The 19,731-nt window shown below is 26.2% G+C and overlaps 1 protein-coding gene across 1 annotated transcript in view; it reads left to right on the forward strand.

Moving 5' to 3' along the window:
- Positions 1-19,731, forward strand: part of LOC129969964 (transcription initiation factor TFIID subunit 8-like) — a 137,238-nt gene that overhangs the window by 540 nt on the left and 116,967 nt on the right. Inside the window, exon 2 of the mRNA XM_056084425.1 lies at positions 14,166-14,401. Coding sequence (XP_055940400.1) covers positions 14,263-14,401 — 139 coding nt within the window. The 5' untranslated portion in view covers positions 14,166-14,262. The remainder of the gene's footprint in view (positions 1-14,165; positions 14,402-19,731) is intronic.

The following is a 19,731-nucleotide window of genomic DNA, read 5'->3' on the forward strand; positions in this document are numbered from 1 at the left end:
TTTTTCATTTGAAAGAAAACGTCTCCAACAGTCGATAATAATAGAAATATTTTCATGCGAAATTTGAATAAATAAATGCTTTTATGTTATTGCGATTCGAAATAACATTTGGCTGCAAGGACTCTCCATATAATATATATATAAATTTTTTACTAAATACAAATTTTTTTTTTAATAAAGGAGAACGTGCGCGTGTGTATGCAGAGAAGAATAAATTTGTAGGAAAGTGTAATGTTTGGTAGAGCAATTTTTTAATTTTTATTATTTAAAAACAGCGAAAAAATTTGAAGTTTTTCTGCAATAACTTTCGAAAATGTTTCCAAATTAAAAAAAGATTTTAATTCATCTTTAAAATAAAAGTATATTTAGACATATATCTTTTTAATTATAAAATCTTATAATATTCTTTATTTTAACAAATTTTTAAATTTTGATTTTCAGCAATATTGTAAATGAAAGACAAATCATTTTCATTTTTCAATCAAAGCTGAATGATTTTTCTTTGTTAAAAAATATGAGATAAAATTATTCATACTTTTAATATAATAAAATTTATAGGCTGGCATGCTATCAATAAATTGCATCTTTCGAGGCAGGTTGTTGGACTTAGAGCTTCCAAATTTGGCTGGCAATTAGCTATTTCTTAAATAGTAATATTAAGAAATCTTATTTCAAAAATTAAATTAAAATTTTAATAAAAAATTAACAAAATTCCAGCATTTTCTTTATAACTTCGAAATATATCATTGACCAAAAACATTTTAAATTTTAAAAAAATTAATTTTTCAGTTATCTTTTTTTTTTTTTTTAATTCCATTCAATATTTTTCTTCTTTGATCTTAGTATTTTTCAAAATACTTTTAAACGTATTTTTCAAAAATATTTTTCATTGGTTTAGTAAACTATACTTCTATATGAGCACATTGCAGTGATATTCAATACAATTTTATGCGCATATTATTGTCATTTTAATTTTTTAAAGATAATATAAAACTAAACAGCTAAAATCTACAATCTTGGCTTTCTATAATATTTTGGATGAAGATTCAAATCTACTTTATTATTTTCATTTTTATTATTTATTTTTTATTTATTTTATTTCATTTATTTTAGGTTAACATAAAATTAAAAATTAGATATAACTGGATTATCATCATTTTTTTTCCTAATAAAATACAGTTGATTTTTTTATTTGACCAGCTTTTTATGGCTTTTTTCTATCATTTAATAAAAAGCAATTTTAAAAATTAACTTTCTATTAGTTTTAATATATTTACTTCTTAGGTCAATCATTAAATAAGTCCTCTATCAACTGCAAGATAATTCTTTTCGAAGGTTATGTTAATTATTTATATATTATAGTTTGCTTAAAACAGTAATTCACATAAAAAACTAAGAATTAAAAAAGAATTAAACTAAAATTAAGTATTAAAAAAAATTCTCATAAACAGTATTTTTTATAATAATTTACAATTATATGTAACTTGTTATTTTTTGCAATTCATGCATTAATTTAACTAAAATTAAATTTATTGCAAATACTTTAATTGACATAATTAAAGTAATACTAAATGAATGATGGACAGACCAGCTGGTCACCGAAAGCAGCTGGTACATCCCTAATTATTTCGATTTCGTTTCCAAAGTATACATCTAGCAATAATCATCCTTATAATGTAAATGTGTTTTCAATGTGAAACAAAACCGTCTACTTATATCATTGGGGAACGCGGTGTTAATTTTTAAATAGTTAGCTAACATTAGAGCTCATATTTCTTCTTCGGCTCTAGCCATGTCATACATGGAATACCTGCTTAGTTATGCACCGACTCCTCTTAAAATCCAAAATTAATATTTATTGACTGATTCTCTATTTAGCATTTATGTTCAGCTGCCGGGTATGCGCTTATATTGTTATATTAATGTTGAATGTGTAGCATGGACCTTTAATTGTTCTATAAATTTCTACATATCTTTTCTAATCAACTACTATTCCTTGAATAATCTACATTTATTCTCTGAAAATGTAATGAACTTGTTTGTAGATTATTTGATGAAAATAAGCTGGAATGCATAAACCCCTTCAAACCCATAATGGGATTTATGATATTTGATTTTATCAAGTAAATTCTTCCAATCAGACTTCAAATCTTAAGAAATAAAAAATTCAATTAAATATTCATCAAAAACTATTGTTATGACTATTGTTATCAATAGAAGGATATTGGAAAACCTATCAGGAAAAATGATAGAAAAAAACCATGAAGGAGCCCGAAGTGGAGCAGTTCTCTTAGTTTTCGGAAAGGGGACATCCTACAATGGCAAATTTTCAGGCATTGTGTTTTAATTTTGTTCAGTTAAATCCTATTATTCCTTCCAGTGATTAATACATTAATCTTATCCGGTATCAATAACATCATGTAATTGATCTTGACCATTTGTTATCTGCTAGGAGAGAACAGATTAAGGAAATAAATGTCTTTGACGGTAGATCAAAAAGATCCTTATATTTTCTATAGACTACTTATATTCTCTTTTCAAGTTTATCACAGAAATTATACAAAAAATAAATATTAAGGTGATTCGAACCTTTAATTCGAAATATCGTAGTATAATAATATTTTAGGTTTCATTTTAATCTATCTTTATATTGTTCTTTTTCCTTAATTACAACAGCAATAAAGTAAATAAAAATGGTGTTTAATATCGACAATATCAAACACATTCCTGAGTATAAGACCAAGAATTAAGCAGGATCGGTCTTTAGTCGATTGCTTCCAATTGGGCGACGTTCATAAGGTCTCTTTCATATTTCCTGCATACAGGGTTAATTTTTCTTCCGCCTTGCCATGGACCTTAACAAACATAAAAGAATCCTAGTAGTCTTTTTACGAAGGGTATTGTATGTTCGTAACATAAAATTTACAGTTAGTTTGTCTATTTAGTAGGGGAAAAAGGGGGGGGGGGCACGAGAAGGGTATTGGGACCAGACATTTCCGTACGAGTCAAACGTCCAATAAATCATTCTTAGCTCATTGAAAAAAGGGGCTAGGGAGTGATTAGTCTTTGCTAAAAACGCATAAGCCTGGTGGCAAGAATGTTTAGTGAGAAAATGTATTGGTATTTTGACTAAATTTTGATATTTAAACATAAGGAAAAAGCTTCTGTCTGTTTGTACATGTGCTGACTTTACAAACCAGCCTTTTTGACATGTATCAATCAAATTTGGCAAATATTTAGTTTGGTGGGTAAAAATGTGCTTTTCAGAGTGATAAATTTTTTTTTTAATTAATTAAAAATTAAGCGAAATATTGGGTTTTATTCGGGATAACTTTTTAAAAGTTTACAGTAGAAAAATAGTTTTTATAGCATTATAAAATTAAAAAATATATATATATCCTTTTAATGATACCAAATTTGTTTATCATACAATTTTTCTTACAATATTTAATAAATTTTTTGAAATATATTTTAAACGTATTTTGCAACAATATATATTTCACTGTTGAAAAAAAAAGCTCAAAGCCGTTTTCAATGTTACTACTAATTTTGTATCAGCTTTTTTTTCCCTTTTTTTTTTTTTTCTGTTTCAATTATTGTTACCAGTTTTTTGTCTATCATTGTTTCTATCTTTTTTTAGAATTTACAATTTAGAAGAATTCGGAAAGTTAAAACTCTTTAGCAACGGAAATTATTAACTTCTAGTCCACTTAACATGCTATCTACTAATGGATCTGTGGCGAAACTTTTCATGAGCAGAAAATAAAAATTTCAAGGCATTTCTTCTTTAAAAAATAATTAGCATTTTATGCATTGGATTCTGGTTCATTATAAAAGTGATGTTTTCTATAAAATTTGAATAAAGGATTTTTTAAATAAAAGCCTTTTAACTAGGAAATGTGAATTTATGAAATTATTATTCTGCTCTGAATTTATTCAAAAACAAGATATTTGTTCTTAATTCGAATTCTCCTGTAATCCTGAAAGGTTATTTTTAAGAATTTTATTTTAACTTTTGCGAGCTCAAATGCTCACAAAAATAAGTTTTTTTTTTTTTTTTTTTTTTTTTTTTGTTTAATTTTTAAAACTTTTTTCCATTATGGTAGATATGGATATTCTATCAACATTTTTATTTATTAATCACCATTTTAACAAGACACATTTATCCATATGTCATTAATGGGAACATTTGGAATAATATAGTTTTTTTCGTGAAATAATTTGCAGAAGGGGGGAAAAATCCCATTCCGATTTCTTTTTTGAATGAAAATATGATAGTTGAATGCTTTGTGAGGAAATTGAAAAATGCCTTTGGAAATAAAATAAAATTAAAAATAAAAATAAAACCATGAAAATTTTGAATTTCTGGCTTGTGATAAACAGATAAAACGCATTTCAAATTTATATATTCATTTACGGATTCTCTTGACAGTTTCAGTTTCTTTAGCATCTGTAGAAAGAAAGTTTTCCAACTTGAAATTAATTACGATCATTAAATCATTAATTATAAAACATACGATCATTAAATCATTAATTATAAAACTTACGATCATTAATTCAGCAAGGACGCTTAAATTGTTGGGCAGTTATATCGATTGGATCTGAAATCAGCCGGATTTCAGATTTATATAAAAAGTTCGCAAAAAGAAATAAAAACAAGAAAAATTGCTCCCTAATAATAAACGACAATAATGATCTATGAATTTTCAATTATTTTTTATGTAAGTCCTAAAAATTATTTATTTTTGACAATGTTCTTGCATTTCAATTTTCTTTTTGTACCAAATAAAGAATTTTCATAAATCTTTGTTAAGTCACTGAAATAAATAGTATGGTGACCTATTTACTTATTACAAATAGTATACAAATTTTTGTCCATTTGTTGGCTAGCTTATGTGCATTCATGAATTAAAAATTAAAGCATATGTTTTAAAGTATATATAAATTTACGAGTATGTTTGGTTTATTAATCAGTGTGAAAAACACGTTTTAATCATTTTCTATTTAGCGTTAATTTCTATTTGTGATTTCCATTCTATTGCTGAGTTATATCTATAGCAACATTTTATTTAATACTAGTCACCGAATAACTGGCTAGCCAACGTTAATGGCCGCTAAAATTTTCAATTAAATACTTTACGTAACTGGGTCTTAATAGCTTCTTAAGCAAATTATTAATAAGCTTCAAATTTTGATAGATAGTCTATAATAAATATTATATTAGAAGACTTCTATGATTCTATTCATTTTACTATGCATTTTTCTTATTTTCTGCCAACGCCACTAACCATTTGGATGCGTTTTGATATTTTTAGTCTTAACAATACAATCTAATTTCTAACCTAGAGCAAAACAAAAATTGGCATTTTTCTTCATATTAAAAATATTTTAAATGTAAATTTTTCAGGTTTTTTTTTTTTTTTTTTTTTTTTTTTTTTTTTGCAGAATTAGATAATTATATTGCTTACTTTCCTGAGATCAGCTTTGCCAGTCATAATTTTTTTAAAGGACAGAATAATAATTTGCACAATAAAACGAAAACTGAAATTTTTTTTGGCAAATTTAATAATAACTTTGGTGTCCATCAAGAATTCTTATGCTTTTGTATAATTATTCTTGATACGCTTAATATTTGCTCAGAATTCTTAAGATTTTTGCTGGAAAATGTGCCTAAAATATTTTTAGAAAATTGATTAAATATGAAAAAAATATTTATACTGCAAAAAATTACAATCATTGGAAATTTTTTTTTCTGAATATATAAAAATAACATTTATACTGTAATATTTTATCGAGGGGAAAAAACATCAAGAACTTGCTTAATTTTTAATTAATTAAAATTCTATATGAAATTTTAAAAAATTGCTCCGAAGTGCACATTTTATCCGTCCAACATAGTAAGTGCGTACTAAGTTTGATACCTATATGTCTTACGGTTTGATTAATAGAGCGTCAACACCCAGATATACAGACGCGCAAACACATATTCATCTTTATTATTAGTAGAGATCGCTCTACTAATAATACGCTTTATTATTAGTAGATAATGCATTTCATGTTTGTAAAGATGAAGTTTTGTTATGGAATTTTTATTCACCCTCTCAAGTGACACAGTTCAAAATTGCACTACACGTTTGTATTCTCTATGTATTATACTTAATTTTGCTAGAAATTAACTTGTCAATTTACTTAATTTTTAATTTCACATGAGTAGTGTCATCCGGTACTGAATATGAGAAAAAAAAACAATTTATTTTTAAATTACATAATGCATATAATCTGCACTAATTATAAAGATAAATTTGTGTGTGTTTGTATTGGTACTGTACAGGGAAAATCGTTTGATCTATAACAACCAAATTTTGCACATATATTCAGTGCGGAAATTTGAAATTTCGGTGGGATTTTTTGAATTTTTAGTTAATTAAAATTTGTGAAATTTTGGTGTTTTTGCAATGATTTCTGAAAATATTATAGCAGAAAAACAATTTGTACAGCATCTTAAAATTCAAAACATTATCTTTTTAATGATGAAAAAATTTTTGCCATATAATTTTTTTTTATTTTTTAAAAGTTTTTAAGTTTATTTTACAACATTGTATTTTATTACTGAAGAGAAACTGAAACCATTTACATTGTTGCTCCTAATACCTCAAATTAGCCTTTTCCTACTGATATGACCAAGATATGAAGGTTTGGTTTATTTTCCCATGTTGAGTTGACTTCAATATGGGGCATGCTTTTAATAATTTTTCTATATATATTTTGTTATATTATATTAAAAAAAAAGTTCGCCCTTTTGTGACCAAAACTGAGTGAATTATGACAATTTGAATGTCACTGTTTTATAAAAACGCGGAACTCCATTGACTGCCTCGAAGATACAAAATCAGTGCCCTGAGTTTCCCCAAGATTGATCAATCTAAAATAATTACATTTTTGATTGTCCTAAAATAAGGATATTCAAGGCTTTATAACTCGGTCAGAATTGCCGCAAAGATGGAAACGTTAGATGGTCAAGATTATTTTACTGAATAGGATTCCTAGGTCTGAAAGATCGTATAAAATTTAGACTTCATAATCGTTTACAGAATTACTTTTTTAATTGAAATAAAATAAAATATTACGTCATTTAAATCTTTTAGAAAGCAAAATTAAAAATAAAATTTTATGACGAGGCCAAAGAAAATATTATTAAATTATGTTTTTATTTAATTCATAAAATATGTAAATATTCTGTAATACAAATTAGATATTAATTCTGAACTCATATATTTTTTAAAGACGTTTTTGGTTTTTAAAAAATGTATTTATTAAAGTTTTATCAATTACGGCTTCAATTTCAAGTTTTCATTTTACGGGAGCTCATAGAAAATTAGAGAAAGGCATCGAAGAACGATCAGAATAAGGAAAGGCTTCTATAATAGTATCGGTGATATGTTTATAAAAATTTGAAGCTTAAAAACATTTTGCTTGAAAATCTATTAAGAGAGAAAGTTACATAAAATATTTAATTGAAAAGCAAATGTTAATTCTAGGCAAACCAGCTAGTTGCCAAAGGGGAATAGTAACAATGATTTAAAAATTTTAAAAAAATCAATTAAAATTTTTTTAAATCTACTTTTAATTCACTAATTAGAATATCTTTTAAAAAGTGGTTTTTTTTTTTTTTACAAAAGTTATTTTATATAACTGGTAAAAATTGTCTAGAAATAAGTATTATAGAAAATAGTTTCAGATTGGGCCTCGCGTTTTCTAAGACCAACCCTGTAACAAAGGTACTAGAAAGTATTATTATAAAATATTCTTTAAAATATTTAATTAAAATATGAAAAGAAATTACACAGAAATAAAATTGATATCACTGAATAATTAATATTTTGAATTTTAAAATGGCATAAGAATGATTTCTATGCAACAATACGCTCCGAAGGAAGGAATGAGGTTTGTTTTCCGGCGTATGCTCCTGAACGGAAGGGTTAAAACGTCAATAAATTTTTGAAGAAAAAAACCTATTTGCAATTTTAAAAACTTTTCTTAGTGAACATTTATTATTCAAATTACGAACCAACTTTCGGTCGAACGGTCTAGCCTTCAGAAATCTTGAATATGTTTTTGCCTTATAAATGTTCTAACTTAATTCAGAGACAACATCCAATCTATAAATTTAATCATGTTAAAATTTTTGTAAATAATGCAACATCCTTTTCAGAAAAATTAGACATATCAACCGAATGAAAAATTGAGCCCAATAAAAAAAAATAATAAATAAAAATCGATATTTTAACTTGAATTTATTTTTGCAAACGATTGCCTTTATTTGAGAAGCTACTTTTAAGAGATTTCTTTCTTTGATGAATACAATACCAAACAAGAAAGGGGAAAATATAAAACTCATGTTATTAAAATTTTTTGGTTAAAAATCTTCATCATTAAGCAGATTAATAAAAATAATAAAAATTTTGCTATATGCTGCCTTCCAAATAGCTCTTCTCGGTCCTTTTTAATGAATATTAAATCAACAGAATAACGTTAGAGTAAGATGCTGATACCCGTTCGTAATTTCAGTCTTACTGAAGAATAATATAATTATTAATGTGTTTATCTATATGTTAACATGAGTTACAAGACAGACTGCCGCCCCAAAGCTTAACATTCAGCAAACGTGATTTAGAGGATAAAAATGTGTACTTTTAGGCAATTTATCAAAATTTACAACTATAATTTTAATTAATCTCTCTCTCTCTCTCTCTCTCTATATATATATATATATATATATATTTATACATACTATATATTGAAATAAAACTCATTCGACATGGTTGTATAAAAAATGGTTTTGTCCATTATTGCTATCAAAACATTAACTATATTAAAATGCAGCTCAAAACAGCGAACTCAAAAACTGACTAAAATACATCGATAAAAAAGTATTAAATAAGAAATAAATCGTAATAATGATTCCAATATTCTTTATCAAGTGTTTGTAATATTTATATGCTACAAGAGAAAAATGGATTCAGTTTAATCACCTTTACTTAAAAATCATCCGTTCAAAATGGATATTCACAGACCAATGCGAATGTCAAATACTTTGTTATATCATTTGTGTAAACAAATAACTGTAGGTTTAATTATTCCTTAATTTGTCTTTTTTTAATTCAATAAAAATTTATTCATTTGCCTTCATAAAATGGAGGCATTTGTTTGAAGGAAATTAGATCATGAGTTCAATGAATTTTCCCATCTCCAGGCATGGGTTAAAGTGTAATTATCAAGTTTCTCGTGGGAAAAGTGTTGATTATCCCATAAAAAAGAATCATTATCCATCAATCACTCACATTATAAGAATGAGAAATATGCATTCCCTACAGCTTTTCTAACTGTTTACCAAGTTTTCTCTAAAAGGTAGTTAAATTCCGTTAATCCTACAACTTTAGCACATATGATACTAGATAAGAGCGCATCTGCTTACCACCACCACCCGGTGGTTTTGTTGCCGTAAGCAAATTGGGGTAGCTTTTCAAAAGCAGCAGAGATAGATAAGTAGATGGAAGTGGAAAAATCAATTACAGAACTGTCATAAGTATCTATTTTTCTTTCTTTATGCTCATAAAAGCATCGGTTACTGCGCTATCTAAGAAATACTTTTCTGGAAATAAGCTTTCTTTGAGAAACTACATTTAAGCAATTTTATTTTGATGATTAAAATGCTAAAGAAAAAAGAGAAAAATATCAAAATAATGTTTATTAAAATTAATTGATAAAAAAAAAACCCTTCACTTTTAAATAGAATAGTAGATGAATAAAAATTTTACAAGATGCTGCATTCCGGTGGATATCAAATCAAAGAATAACATTAGGTCAATATACAGATATGCAATTGTAATTTCAATCTTACTGAAGAAATATATAGTTGTTCATATATTTATCTATACTTTAAAATGAACTATAAGACAGTCTGCCGACTCCAGAAACTGAAAATCTATCAAACATGCTTTAAAAGATGAAAGCGTGTGCTTTGATGCAATGCATCAAAATTTCCAGTTATAATTTTAACTAAACAAAATGTTGATGTTTTCCTCTTATAATTCCCAAATATATTATTGTACAAAAATGATACTAACACCATTTTCCAAACTTAATATCAAAATCCTTTTATTGATATCAATTTCATTATCATACAATTGTCTTTTTAATATAAATAAACTAAAAAATATTTTAGAATGTATTTCTACAATAATTTTTATTATTGTAATAAAATTCATTTCATTCCCAAGACTATCAAAATTTAACTAATCAAGTAAAGATGAATTTGTTCTTTTGTCATTAATTTAAACTTGTTTTTTCTGTCACTCAACATTACGCGTTTGTTTGTATGCAATATAGTGATTATATAAAAAAAAAGTATGACATCAATAATATTATTTGATAACAATAATCTTTGAAAAAAAATGGAATATTATGTTTGCAGTAGTAGCTGAAAAATCTACAAACGAGGTAAACAATTCCTTATGACATCTTGAAACAACACAATTTCTCGTACCCTTCAAGATATTTTATTTGTTTAATAAAAATGCTGAGCTAAATTAACACAGCCATATTCGAAATTTTGTTAAAATACCATTTTATCATTCAGATTTAGTATTTAAAACTTCAAAAAATACATTTGGAAATCATGAAATTTTCTTCTGAAGCATTAACCAAAGTTTCTTTTATTCGCAAAATAATTATTTTTCTTCAAAAGTAAAATTTTCTTTTAGTGCGAGTTGATTAGTGATGGCATTCAGGTATCTAATTTTAAGGATAAATATCCACAATGGTTATTTATTTTTCAATTAATTTTATTCATATAAAAAAAAACTGTATGATCTTATATGCTAATGTTATAAAGAGGCAGAAAAAGTATAAAGATAAAAGAGAGAAAGGGAGGGAAGCATATAATTTTTTTTATTTCATAAAATTTTTAAAAAATTAATAAAAAAAACAAAGAATAAAAATCATACATTTAACATACTTAATTTAAATTCTTTTTAGTTACAATGAATAATAATGAGGTAGACGATTTTTTAAAAAATAATTTTAACTAAATAAAAAAGAAAGATTTTTAATTTTTTTTATTTAAAATGATATTGGAAACAAAAGTGAGAGATACTGTTTACAGTTTTTTTCCTTCCAATTTTCAGGCTGTGGTTTAAGCATTAATAAGAATCATGTTTTAGAGGTAGAATTTGCATTTTGAGAGGAGTTGCATAGATTATCAGCTTTGATACAATATCTTGAGAATATATTATATCATATATTCCAATTGTAAATGATTGTGCTTTCTCTTTGTTCATTAAGTTTTTTTTTTTCCTGTCTTCTCTTTAGAAGTTCCCAATTATATGATACATATCCAAGTTCAACTACTCTTTCATATGCTAAAAGATTTCTTTTTTCTTCTTTTGTGAATACAATGGCCCAGGAAGTTCTTTCAGTTGCATTTAATATGTACAAAACTACTTTGATTTTTAAAATACTGGTTTCATACAAACTCCTTCATCAAAACAATGATCAGAACATATTTTGTGATCCTTCTGATATTATTCATTCTCTGTCCATCCTTTTTTCTGTAATGAATAAAATCTGTCTTCAGTTGATTGCCATCTATTTTCTTTTATTGATCCAATTGATATATGTAAGTTAAACCACTCAGACAGTTTTAACCTACTTGTGTCAGTAGTTTAAAATTTTTACTGAAGGTGAATTGAATCAATACTAAATTATTTTTGGAAATTAGCCTTTCTTTACGTTTTTGTAATGGGGACAATGGAAGTTGATTTAAAGTCTCCAAGTGACTAAAGTCATATTCTCCAAGTTATTAAATTCCTATTGAACAAATGAATTTGCAGATAATTTGATTCAGAGATTATGATTATTTTTAATATTGATTCTAAATTGTAAATTATTTTTTTTCAATTTAACATAAACAGTGTTAAAATTCATTATTCCATTGTAATTATTCATTACTTTAAAACAAAAAAAATTATTTTCCCAAAACATTTTTTTTCTCTATCCTCATAGAAATTGTCTTTTTTAATAATTTAGTCAAAACCTTAATTCTAAAAGAGAAAGTAGGTATATAAACTATATAAGTTTTAAGGATTTTCATCATCCTTTATAATTTTTTTTACACAATATCTCAGAACTATTCATCACTTGGTATTTATCGACTCATTTGAATCAGTTAAAACAATATTAGTATAGCATTTTTTAAGGTGGTGTAAATGTTTATTTTGTTAATGGTTTGGTTAACTAATATACATTTGTATATTACAATAATGAATGCTTGTGAAGCAAATAATTTTTATTTCATGAATTATTATTGAAAATCAAAATGAGAAGAAATTAAGCTTCAAAAACTAAGAAAAAGTAAAATTTCTTGAGAAAATGTAAGTGTTGAATAAAATATGACTTAAATATTATGCAAAAATTAACAAATGACATTTTACAATTTAATTGAAAATTCTATTGACTAATTTAGAATACACTAATATTTTTATATTAAATTAAAAATAATTTTTATTTTTTGAAATTAAAATTTACATTCCAAATTTTCTTTAAAAGTTTTAACTTCTGTGCATTATTATAAAAGTAGAAAATTCAACATTTAGAACAAATTTATACACGATATTAGAATTTTTAATACAAATTTTCTTTTAAAATATTATTACACCAATCGTATAATTAGAAATAATTGATTCTATTACCTTTTCAAATTTAGTTTGGGTACTTTCAATCAAAATTCTGATTTTTAGCATTAAAAGAATTAAATTGCTGTATGCATAAATAAATGGATTAAGCATTTATGAAAAAATTTAATAAATTAGAATAAGAAGTATATGTATTGAAAAAGTACTTTTTAAAATCATGTAATATTAATCAGCTTATGCATATAATTTTTAATTCAATATAAATCTTATTTTAACAAAACAAAAATGAGTTTTTATTAAATAGAAAATATTGAATATTTTGATGATTCCTTTGTGGATTTTTGGTTATCATACTTTCTTAGCAGAGAATAAGCCATATTTTATCAAAAACTTAGCTAAAATTTTATATATATATATATCTTTACAATGCATATTTTTACAAGTATGAATTATTCAATTAGAAAACAAATTTTATAGAGTTCATCATGCACATTATCAACATTAAAAAAAAAAAAAAAAGAATGGACAAAACTGCAAGAGATTACAGATTTTTATTATTGCAATTTTTAGACCACAAAATATAAATGCTTTATTGCTACTATAAATACTAGCAAATAACAAAATCAAAGCATGCCTGCAGTTATAAAAAATGTTTTAAATGTTCTATAACACTAATTTATTACTTAATTAGGTAAATATATATATAATTTTTTTAAAGCATCATTTAAAAAAATTTTTAGCTAATTTTTAAAAAACATTTAGCTTTGTACAACAACAAACAAACAAAATATGGGCATTAAAATTAATAGTATAAAAAAACTAAAATACTTTCCAATGAATACAGTCAAAATTGCAAGAAATAAAATTAAAACTACATCGAATTTGTATTCCGAATAAAGCATCATTTTTAGCTTCCATTAAGAATTTAAATGAAATTTGTAAGTTCATTCCATTACTTTGTGAAAACTTTAAATTTCATTTAACAAACCAATAGAAGATAGAATTTAATTATGAGTTAACATATTAGTTTCTTGCCATTTAATTAATTATAAATAGAAGGCACCTGTAGAAAATTCAGCTTTCCCAAGTTCCCAGCCACAGTCAACATTAATTTCTAGTCAAAAATTAGATTCATAAAACTTAATTATGAGCAAAAATAAATATATTATAACACGGTATTATTCTTTTATTAAAAAAGATCGTGCATAAATAAGGTCTGCCTTCATCATGGATCCAACCGACATTCGTCCACACTCCACCCTATACATTCCAAAAATGGGCTACATTCTTGGCGGGTAAATAAATTTTCAAATTTTGGCGAAAAAAGCTTTTCCGTAAGCAACCATACATCGAATCCCCCATTTCCATCACTACCGGAATGAAATCCGTCCTCCAGTGCTGCTTCCCCCACTTCTCCCCCCCTTTCAACTTCAAATGGGGGGTTCAAGCGTCCTCCGGTTAACGAGTCTCTAGGTTTTTATTTTGTGTTGTTAGTGGATTTGTCCCTTAATTTATATTGCAAATAAATCATAACTTTATTTGCATCATTATATTATTTTTTCGATTAAAAATGTCATCTGGAGATTCAGCAGCTTCTGCAACGAGAAGGAAGGTTTTATTTGCTGCTGTAAGTTCTGCTTGCTACGAAGCTGGCTTTACAACTGCAGAGAGAACATGTTTGGAAACTTTGACTGAAATGTTACAGAGCTGTATGTATAACTTTATTTAAAATGAAGATTTTTATTTATTCTTATTTTTTATCGTAAAATCAATTCCCCAAGATTACATGTAAGTTGCTATCGCTTTAAGATATATGTTTAAGTTCGGAGGGAATTTTTTGAAAAAACAAATATTTTTATGTTTATGATGTTTTTTTATTAATGTGAGAATAAAAGAATGAATAATGGGGATGTCATTTAAACATATACGTAATTTTTGAAGAAAATGCATATTTTGATGAAAATTTTATTACAAAAATTAGGATAGTTCTAAAGAAAAATTTTAACAGTTTTTCATTTTTCTTTGTAGCATATCTTAAAGTATAACTAACTATTATATAAGACTTATATTCAAAAATAAAAAAAAAATGTGTAATATAAGAAATTACCTATGAAAGTTTGGAATTTTATTCAACAATATATAAACAACCATATTTCAAAATTTATTAAACAATTATAAATTCACTTCTAGAGCATTCAACATCAAATCCATTGTTCATTTCATTCTGCATAATATAGTGAGCACTAATTATAAATTTCAGTAAGGTATCTTTAGTTTTTTTTGAGATATGACGATACTCATACAGTAGAATTATGAAAAATTCGTTCTTCGCTACTTATAAATAAGCATCATTTACATGCCAATAGTTTGCTATCATTTGGCTATAAAGACAAAATAATCACTTGGAAACAAAAACATGCCTATTTTCTAAATCTGTAAAAAAAAAAAAAAAAAAAAAACCTTTGTTTTCATCTAAATTTATGTTTTCAACCTAGTTGTATACCTTAAGAGCCAGAAGCATTCGTAAGAAAATGTTAAATCTCTGCTAAATATACGTTTAATGTATATTAATGTAATCATTGACAAAAGCAATAGTTTATATTTAACAGTTTTATAAATATATATATATATATATATTCATATAAACATGAAATGCTTCAAAAATGTTTTATCAAATGGTTCTGTAGCTGATTGACACTTATGAGTATTTTATTTACTTTAAGCTTCTTACTTTGAGTTTTCCTATCTATCAAAAATTATTTATTGCATATTGATTATTAGAAGCCATTGTTTCAGTAAACCCTAGAGTTCAAACATTTCTAATAAGTTTAAAATTATTTACATATACATAATGATTTAAATTTTCACTATTGTTTTTTTTTTAGCTCTGATTATAATAAGCATATTTTAATTAGGTGCAGAAAAATGATTGGTAAAAGTGTAGCTTAGTGTGCCCCTTGCTGTGGTCGCTAATAAAGATGGTGGACAAAATAAGCAAACACTTCTGTGAAATAGTTACCATTTTCTGCATTAAAATTGTGACCTTTCATGATAAGTACTGTTTTATCTGAGATTTTTTTTTAAACCTTTGGGATCACTATTGCTGCTTATCTTAAAAATTTTAAAATAAAGAAGTTTTTCAAACCGGTTGCACCGGTTTTCTAAATTAAAAAAAAAAGACATCGTACAGCTTTGCTAGCAGCGGGAACCTAGTAGCTTCACTAGCACATTGAACATAAGTACTGTGTGGATAACAGGAACAGTACATAACTAAAAGAAAAGAAAGAATGGAGGTTGAAGCAATGGAAACATTCTTCCATACAAAATTTCAAACAAGCATTCTTTTTCCAACTTCATCAACTAGTAAAAAAAAACATATATTCCACTCTTCCTTCATCCATTCTGCAGGTTCGAAATACTTCCTGCCATCCCATTCACCCGACAACCATACTTGCACAATTACCGACATAACAAATTATCAAGAGAAGCGTCAGCATAAAAAGAATTACGAGAACTGCAAGGAATTCCATTGCAAAAGATTTTTAAAGTAAGAATTCAGACAATTTCTTAAAGTGCATTCTGGCAGTTAAAAATTGCAAAAGAATGTTTTCTGTTCTTATTCATATTAAAAATAAAATTGGAATGTCTTAGTAGTAGTAATTTTTTAAAAATTATAATACAGAACTAAATAAAATCTTTAATAGATATTTTTTTATTATTTTTAATTTAACATTTTTCATAAAATAGTTTTAGTTCATGTACAACCCAACCATTGTAAAAAGTAGTAAACAAAACAGTGTAGTGAAAAGCTTATAAGTCAGTTAACAGCTACGCTACATGAGCAATTGCTTTTGTATTGTGGTCATGTTGCTTGGCTGCGAACTACAAAGTCCCAGGTTCTATCCTCGCCCGGTTCAATTCGCAACATTGGTGACCTCGGATGATAAACCTTCAACTTTCGTACAGCTGTTGTGGCACCATCTACCCATAGCAAACCAAAGTCATCATTCTCATTTGACGCAGCAACAGCAACCACTCACCTACACACTCTCGCCATAACGCTTGGTACTACTCAAATGGGTACAGGCTCATTAGAATCAACAGCTAAATAATACATCACCACTGAACAGACATATCATTCATCTCACCTCCGACTCACTGGAGGTAGAGTTTGTAGTGAAAAGCTTATAAGTCAGTAAATAGCTACGCTACCCGAGCAATGGTTTTATACTGTGGTCATGTTACTTTGCTGCGAACCACATGGTCCCAGGTTCTATACTCACTCATAACAATTCGCCACAACAGCATTAGGGTTGCTAGAAGATTGTTTTATTGGGTTGCCATATTGGTGAGAAACTCAGGGCACACTAAACTACACTTCAGCGAAATGATTTTTCTAATACATTAAAATAATAATCACTAATTTGAATTTTTTTTATTATGTTATTAACTTCTTAAATATTCTGTTTTTGAAATTTAGTGACACATTTTTTAAATTGAATCATATTTCAGATATTATAATTTTTCAGTTTTGTTTATACAGTTCTGTGCATAAATAATTTTATACATATATGGATTATGTTCATTTTATACTAAGAGTAATTATTCCTTTTGTTGTGGTTTATATATTTGTATCTGGTGTTTTCATTAATTTTCTTTGAAAAGTTGGATTTGATTATTCTGTTTAAAAGTTATGCCATGCTATTTATTTTAATATCCTATTTGAAAGCAACACAAGGGTTTTTTGGGATGTTCCTCATAATTCTGAACCTCAGTGAGGACAAGGGTGATAAGCTAAGCTGGCACTCTGTTCTCTTAGCTTCTGCATAATACCAATTAGAGAATGTTGTCTCACTATGTGGGATTTAACGTGCAAGTCTATTTACACAGTGGACCTTTGATAAGATCATGTTTCAAACCTGTAGCCTGTTGCATCTTGAAGCTAAAACCTTACCAGGAAGCTACTATTACCCTGCAATGCTACATTAAGCATAATTATTATGATCATTTTTATGCTATCTACACAGTAATTATGTTTGAAATGACATGATTTTAATAGCGATGTATTTTATTCATGGGGCATTTATGTATGTCTTTTTAAGTTTAATTTAAGTAATTTTGGAGTAATTTTTTTGGGTTTGGGTCTTAAGTTTAATTAAACTTTTTGGAGTCGTTTTGAAGTCTAATTGAAAGTAACTATTGAAATGAAATGTTTAATTGCTTTTATTGCCTTCCATTTCATGTATATATAGCAGATCTTCTGAGATGGGGGTGGTCAAAATCCCAGAGGAGGAAAGGTGATGTCCCAGAATAGTGAACAGGAAAAGGGTTCTTTTTGAAATTAGTACATGCATGTAAAAGAAATTTTTACATAAATAAATATCTAAAAAAGTTTTTTTTTTTTTTTTTTTTTTTTTTTTTGCTAAGTTTGCTAAATACAATTATTTTCCTTTTTATCTGAATTAGATTTCCCCTTTTCCCAGCACTATTTTTAAATGCGATTATGATAAGTAATGAAAGTAATTTTCATTGAATTTATAATTTTGCACATGTTACTTTTTCTTATTATTTAATATAGTTGCCATTGCCCTGGAAGAGCATTTAGTGTTGACACTGGCTGTGTATTCCTTTAATAACTTTCCACATATCAAAAATATAAATTCTGTTTCTTTTCTTATTTCAGCGTTTATTGCAGAAATATATTATTTAATCATGTATATATGCTTTAATATTCTGTGAACGTGACAGGAAGTTCAATTTAAAATTACTTCTGATGAATTTACAAATGAGTGCAGTAAAAATCAGCATGAGTGGTCTCTTCAAAATTTTCTTGCATACTCTCTTATAAAAGTGTTTTCTCCTTATTTCCCCTCACCCCAATAATAAATTTTGTGTGAATTTAGTATTTTTAATTAATCTATCATGTGGTCCTTTTCAAATTTTTTTGGTGATTAATTCCTGTTATGTAATTAATAGCATTTGGAAATTGAATTTATTAAATGTTTAGGCATGTTTTTCCAAACCAACTGAAAACAAAATTTGAAACAGAACTACAATTGTAGTCACAAAATCACAACCAAATTTGATATTTCAATCATTGTATTTTTAAATTATGTTTACATGATTCTGAAGCTATAGATCGATAGACATTCAACTCCTTGCTGGGTTTGCTACAAAATTTGATAGGTAACTATAATAAAGATTTTAAATCTGTCTACTGAATTTTATCTTTCTTGCTCTCTTCATTTTGTATTTATCTTCAGTTATATTTGAACAGCCAGACTTCCTCTAAATAGGTTTTGCACAAAATTTGATAAAAATCTATAAATTTGGCAAAAAGATCATATACAAATTTCTTTCATCTTGTTCACGGTGTTTTTGAATTATCTTTGTCATGGACAGACGTTTTCCAAACATGTGATTTTCGAACTCGGAGACGTCTAAAGTATGGTCATTCATCAAAATCTCTAGTTCAAATTTTATGACGATTGCAATAATTTCTGTTTACTTTGTATACAAGAAAGTAAAAATAATTAAAATCCAGAATTTTTTTCATTATTTGTTATGTATAAATGTATGATATTGTAGGGAGATATATTTAGAGAGATTTTAGCCATTCCTTTTAGTATTTGTATTTTTTATTGAATTTCCATGATATTAAGAATAAAATGTAAAATGGGGTTAAATTTTTTAAAGTAATATAGGACTATTTTGAGATTAATTACATTCATATAATTAGCAAGTGCCATTTTTAGAAAAAGCGTGTCAGATTAGCAGTTATACTTTTTATCACTTTGAACAAGGATATTCATAGCTAGAAATATATAAGAGAAGAAATTACCAATTCATTATTTTAAAAGTGTCTAATTAATCTCCACAGTGTCTTCATTGTTTGAAAGTATGAATAAAAAGCCATTACTAAACATTCCTTAAATTTTAATTTTGAAATAAAATTTCATAAAACACAAACCAAATAAAAACTTTAAAAATTAACATTTTTCAAAATATTTTTTAAAAAAAGAATATTAACATTTTAAAA

This window comes from Argiope bruennichi, chromosome 1, assembly GCF_947563725.1.
Source record: "Argiope bruennichi chromosome 1, qqArgBrue1.1, whole genome shotgun sequence".
NCBI classification, from domain to species: Eukaryota; Metazoa; Arthropoda; class Arachnida; order Araneae; family Araneidae; genus Argiope; species Argiope bruennichi.